This window comes from Sinocyclocheilus anshuiensis, unplaced genomic scaffold, assembly GCF_001515605.1.
Source record: "Sinocyclocheilus anshuiensis isolate Anshui unplaced genomic scaffold, SAMN03320099.WGS_v1.1 scaffold907, whole genome shotgun sequence".
Classification (NCBI taxonomy): domain Eukaryota; kingdom Metazoa; phylum Chordata; class Actinopteri; order Cypriniformes; family Cyprinidae; genus Sinocyclocheilus; species Sinocyclocheilus anshuiensis.
The window spans coordinates 960,359-965,677 of NW_015546133.1; the positions used below are offsets into that span (position 1 = coordinate 960,359).

General features: G+C 39.5%; 1 protein-coding gene across 1 annotated transcript in view; it reads right to left on the bottom strand.

Annotated features, from left to right (window-relative positions):
• LOC107701089 (melatonin receptor type 1B-B-like) overlaps positions 1-4,626 on the bottom strand; it is a 22,001-nt gene extending 17,375 nt beyond the window's left edge. Inside the window, exons 1-2 of the mRNA XM_016503021.1 lie at positions 4,579-4,626; positions 376-449 (exon numbers count right to left, since the gene is read on the bottom strand). Coding sequence (XP_016358507.1) covers positions 376-449; positions 4,579-4,626 — 122 coding nt within the window. The remainder of the gene's footprint in view (positions 1-375; positions 450-4,578) is intronic.
• Positions 4,627-5,319: the final 693 nt, after the last annotated feature.

The following is a 5,319-nucleotide window of genomic DNA, read 5'->3' on the forward strand; positions in this document are numbered from 1 at the left end:
CTTAATTTGTGTTCCGAAGATGAATGGAGGTCTTACGGGTTTGGAACGACATGAGGGTGAGTAATTAATGACAGAATTTTCATTTTTGGGTGAACTAACCCTTTAATGTTGATAGTTTTCTATGAATATGAACCTGAACCTCAAAACTCTCACCTAATCTAAACCTACAGCTAATGCCATGCCAGTCACAGTCATTTACTGATCACTAATCTTCTCCAAAGTCTTGGCTTCAAGCCCACTAATGTCTTTTTATCTGACCTAAAGCAAAATTATAAGACTACACTTCCCTAATCACAGAACAGGAACACTCTGTCTATCGTCACTCATTTTTATTGTCTCCTGTGGTTCACAATGGCATTTTCACCAAACACATACCTCAGTGCACACAAACACGTGCTGACGGTCACGCTGGCCACTGTAACGTCCATATTCATGTGGCAGAGCAGAGCCTGCCAGGAATCTGACAACAGGAGGACTTCACTTGACACTCATCCCCCCTTTCTAGAAACACGATTACATAACCACACAGGGGACAGTGCAAGGGAGAGGGGCCAATGGACAGTGATACTCCAGAAGCCCTGATTACCATGTGCCTTCAACTGACAGCTGTTAGAGTATTCCTCAAAGAAATATTTCACCCAAAAATGAAAATTTGCTAAACATTAACTCACTCTCAGGCCACCCAAGATGTAGATGAGGGAACAGGGAACAGGGAACAGATTTGAAGAAAGAGGATCAATTGATGAGCAAGTGATGTAATGCTACATTTCTCCAAATCTGTTTTGATGAAGAAACAAATTCATCTACATCTTGGATGGCCTGAAGATGAGTACATTTTCAGCAAATTTAAATGTTTGGGTGAACTCTTCCTTGAATGTGAAGTCGACATGGAAGTCTGACTAATAAAGCACGGCATCTGTTCTACATAACATAAACAGAGAAGCAAAAGACATGGAGAGAAGAGTCTTTTTATACAGTTTCTTTCATACCCACCCTCTCATCAGAATGTGCTTCGTTATCATAAAAGACGGAGATTTTAACCAGTCATAGACCTTTAATGTCCACGCTTCACATGGGGTGATTATGCGGTGAATCTGCAAACAGGATTCTGGGAACATACAGTTTTCCTTCCGAATACACTTGTTTGGAGAACGAGGCTTTCAGTTTCTGTCGTTTCTCAGCTCTCTGCCCTTGTTAGTTCACACGGCACACACCACTAAAGATCTGTGTGCCATTCTTTGGAGCTTTAATGCTTCTTTGGGTGTTCGTGACAGTGTTATTGCTTGCGTTAGATGCCTGATTGGCCCTGGTAATGACAAAGGGCTGAAAGACGAAGGAATAAATTCTCCTCCTTCACAGAAGATACACTCAGGCGAGAGGCAAGAAGACAGAGCACAAAATTTGACAACATTCATACTCAAATCTAATGAGCCGTTGATGCCACCTCCATGTGCTCAAATTGCTTTGGAGAGGGAAGGCAGAGAGAGTCAGTAGTGTCTATCAGACAGACGGTGATATAAGACTGTGAGCGCGCCTTTGAAGCAGACAGGTCTGGCTCTTGCTCAATGCGAAAAAAACATGAGCTTTGAAGTGCGCTCTTGTGTGAGCGCTCTCCACACTTATGTCCCTGCAGATGCACAAACTGTCAAAGGGTTCTGAATGCAGTCCCACTCAATTGCATCAGCAGTGTGTGGAACAACCCCTCAAACACACGCATGCATACGTACACACATTGTCACAGGCACTGAAAGAGCTGAAATCTGTCTGTCCTCTGAATCCCTCAAAGTCACACATCACAAGCCCAACAGCAGTGTGACATCATGGTTCAATAGTTGTTTCCAAAAACACTTTTTAGACAGGATTATGTGTAAACACAATGTTTTGTTATGGGTCATTCAAGTGGGTAATTAGATTTAACATCAATTTAAAAACATCAAACACATCCATTTACAATTAAATAAAGGGCCTATTAACCCTTTCATGCATGAATTATGGAAAACATGATCTAGATTTTTTTATGATTCTTTTTATGACTTTAATATGATGCTAAAATTGAAATCCATTTTCATTTTTACAAAATTCAGTTTTATTTAAAAATTATTTAACTGTACACGTATGGGGACACCCTGCAACAAAGGCGTAAAATGGGACATAAGCTGGGCACAGCTGACAATATGGAATATTGTGTTTTTTTAATGGCATGTTATGCTATTTATATCAGCTTAGTTAATAAAAACAATAATATTACAATATAATAACAATAAAACACATATTGTAGGAACAATAACAGTAGTTACATATATGCGGAAACCTATTAGCAATATGGGCAAATCATGGAAAACATTCACTGCTGATCGTAACAACTTATGCTGTCACTGTCACTTCCACTGTCCTCTGGGATATTCTCTATTATTCTGTACTGACTCGACCTATGCTGTCCCTGTTTGGAAGGCAAAATGCAAATTTGTCTCCATATGTATGTGTAAAGTTGCCATTTAATGCTGTAATATGTAATTTTAAATGGTTATTTATGTTGATATATTTGTTAAATGTCTGTTTTATAACAATGTAAGACAATTCATAAAAAATTGAATAGATATACTAGCAGGTTACAGAAATCAGACTTTATGCAATCTGACTCCACTGTTGCATGACGTCCACATACGTGGACAGTTGGTTTTTGATGAATAAAAACTACATTTTACTCTAAATTTTAGTTTATAAAATACTAACATATTCTTCATACTTTACTGTACATACTAATATTTCTTTTTCTTACCTCAATTGACCTCCTTGTATAAAAGTTTTTCACAGATATGCCTGGGGCATTTAGCACATGGCTATCGCTGTCACTGTCAGCCATCTTGGATTAATGATGTCATCAAGCAATGAATATTTGGAATGCGAGATAGTAGCCACTGTTACAATATTGCTGTCAAGTAGGGCTGCACGATAAATCGCATGCGATATTTAATGCTCATCTTGTAAGAAAGCCGGTTCTGTAATCAGCGGTAAATCTCCATCATGTGTGTGCTTTCACATTGAGCAGGGCTCAGGTGGGTGTCAGATTTTCACTGATGTACACGTCCAATTATGCCAAACTACAGTTGAAAGTCTTTGAAGCCCTTACTGCTGAGAGCGATAAGCTGCTGTAAATTTTTCATGACATGGTCAAGGTGAAGTGAACTTAACACTACCAAAAGCTCAGACTTTAAAAAAAAAGCTGAAACAAGGAGTTTCTCCACAAAAACGAACTTGTGAGTGACAAAAATATTGATATGGTTGCTGGAAGCCTCAATTTCGGTATGCATGAGCATATGCAGTGCTAAAATGTTGCATTTTAATTAAAACAAACTTTTAGCTGTTCGTTGAAAATTGTCTACTTCCAAAAAAAAAAAAAAACAAAAAAGAAAAAGCTGACTTTTGCTGTTTGGGTGGAATGGTTACATAAGATGCTTTGCCAATTTCAAGGCATTTTCTTGATATTGATATAAGGTAATCCTTCACTAAACTTTTAGCTGTTCGTTGAAAATTGTCTACTTCCAAAAAAAAAAAAAAACAAGAAAGAAAAAGCTGACTTTTGCTGTTTGGGTGGAATGGTTACATAAGATGCTTTGCCAATTTCAAGGCATTTTCTTGATATTGATATAAGGTAATCCTTCACTAACACTACATAGGCTATACACTATGGTGTTAGCAAACTAGTCCATAAGTCAAAAGTGAGGTAAATAATTCCACGTAAGTGTGAACAGTTTGCATTTAACTAACTCAAAACAAGCACGTTTTTTCACCATGTACAATTTACACTTACGGCAGCACGTCAAAGTAGATTCTTGTCGAGTAAATGGGAAACAAGTCGACTAAGTATTACTTCATTCAGTACATAATTCATGATCTGTATCCCCATTCAACACTTGAGCCTAATGGCACGTGAAGCGCTACATCAATGAACGGCGCGCAAATATAATGCGCGTAGCCCAGAAAGATAAACAAAAGCTCACCAGCATTTCTCAGTTTCCGATTCCTGAACACCGAAATTATGACTAACAGGTTACCCAAAACATCCACCACAGTGGTGAAGATCAGCACGCTGGCCAGCACCGCTATTGCCCAGGCAGGGCGCGCGCTCGAACCCAACGCGCGACCGACGTGCCCCGATTCTGTGCTGTTCGTCAGAAAGGCGATGTTGTCTGGCATCCCGGACCAACTTGTTCTCCGAGGTTTGGTTTGTTAAAGGTTATTCACGCAACCTGAGGTAGTAAAGAGAAAATAAACTTAAGAAGGGACTGCGCATTTTAAACTAAAAGCGTGTATATTTGAACATAGTATATTTTCTTTCTATTTGTATTTTCCGTACTTGTAAAAAGCGAGTCATTCCAGCTGCCTTTCAACAGAAGTTGTGGACAGTTTAGCCATACATTTCTGTCGCCTCTGGTTGATTGATCCGCGCTCCTCTCATTCCTCTCTGCAGAAGTGCGAGATAGAGTCCGTCTCAACATCTTCAGCACCTCAAACTCATTTCTGACTTGTAGGTCAGTTGTTTATCTAGCACGAATTGTCACCTTGCTTCCCCCTCACCTTAAAACTACTAAGGAGCAGGGCAGTCTTGGCACTGTTTTGCCCCATGGCGACCGTTACGTTCGCTCCAAGTTATTTTTTTAAACCAGCTGCTCAGAATTGTAAATCCAGCGCGTGATCAGAGGGGAATCTGGCCAGATGATTGGCTCGCGCTCCGAGCTGAGACAAATCCCGCACAGCGCAGAGCATCTTTTATTTGCGCGGGAGTTGTCATAACAACCCCTGCGCGCCTCCAACCTGAGGTACAAGAGTGTATGTGATTACACTTCGTGTGTGTGTGTGTGTGTGTGTGTGTGTGTTGTGTGTGTGTGTGTGTGTTGGGGACGTCCTCATTTGTAAAACTGGTATAAAAATAAAGTAAACAAAAAAATTTTTTTGAAACTGTAAAAATGCAGAAAGTTTTCTGTCAGGGGTAGGGTTAGGAGTAGGGGTGGGTTTAGGTTAAAAAGTGTATAAATATCTGTAGATAAAAACAATAGAAGTCTATGTAATGTCCCTATTTAGATAGCTAAGTAAATGCGTGTGTGTGTGTGTGGTGTGTTTTGTCAGGTAACCAAAACGTATTTTACGTGGTGATCTAAATTTATTTTGTTCTTTACATGACGGAATCAACCTGTTCACATTATAGGTTACACCTAAAGTTATCAGGTAGATCCCTGAGTTGACAACGATTTTTAATTTATATGCATAGTACCTTAAATGGACGTGGGTTGAAGTATAGCCTACATGAGGTCAATGTGG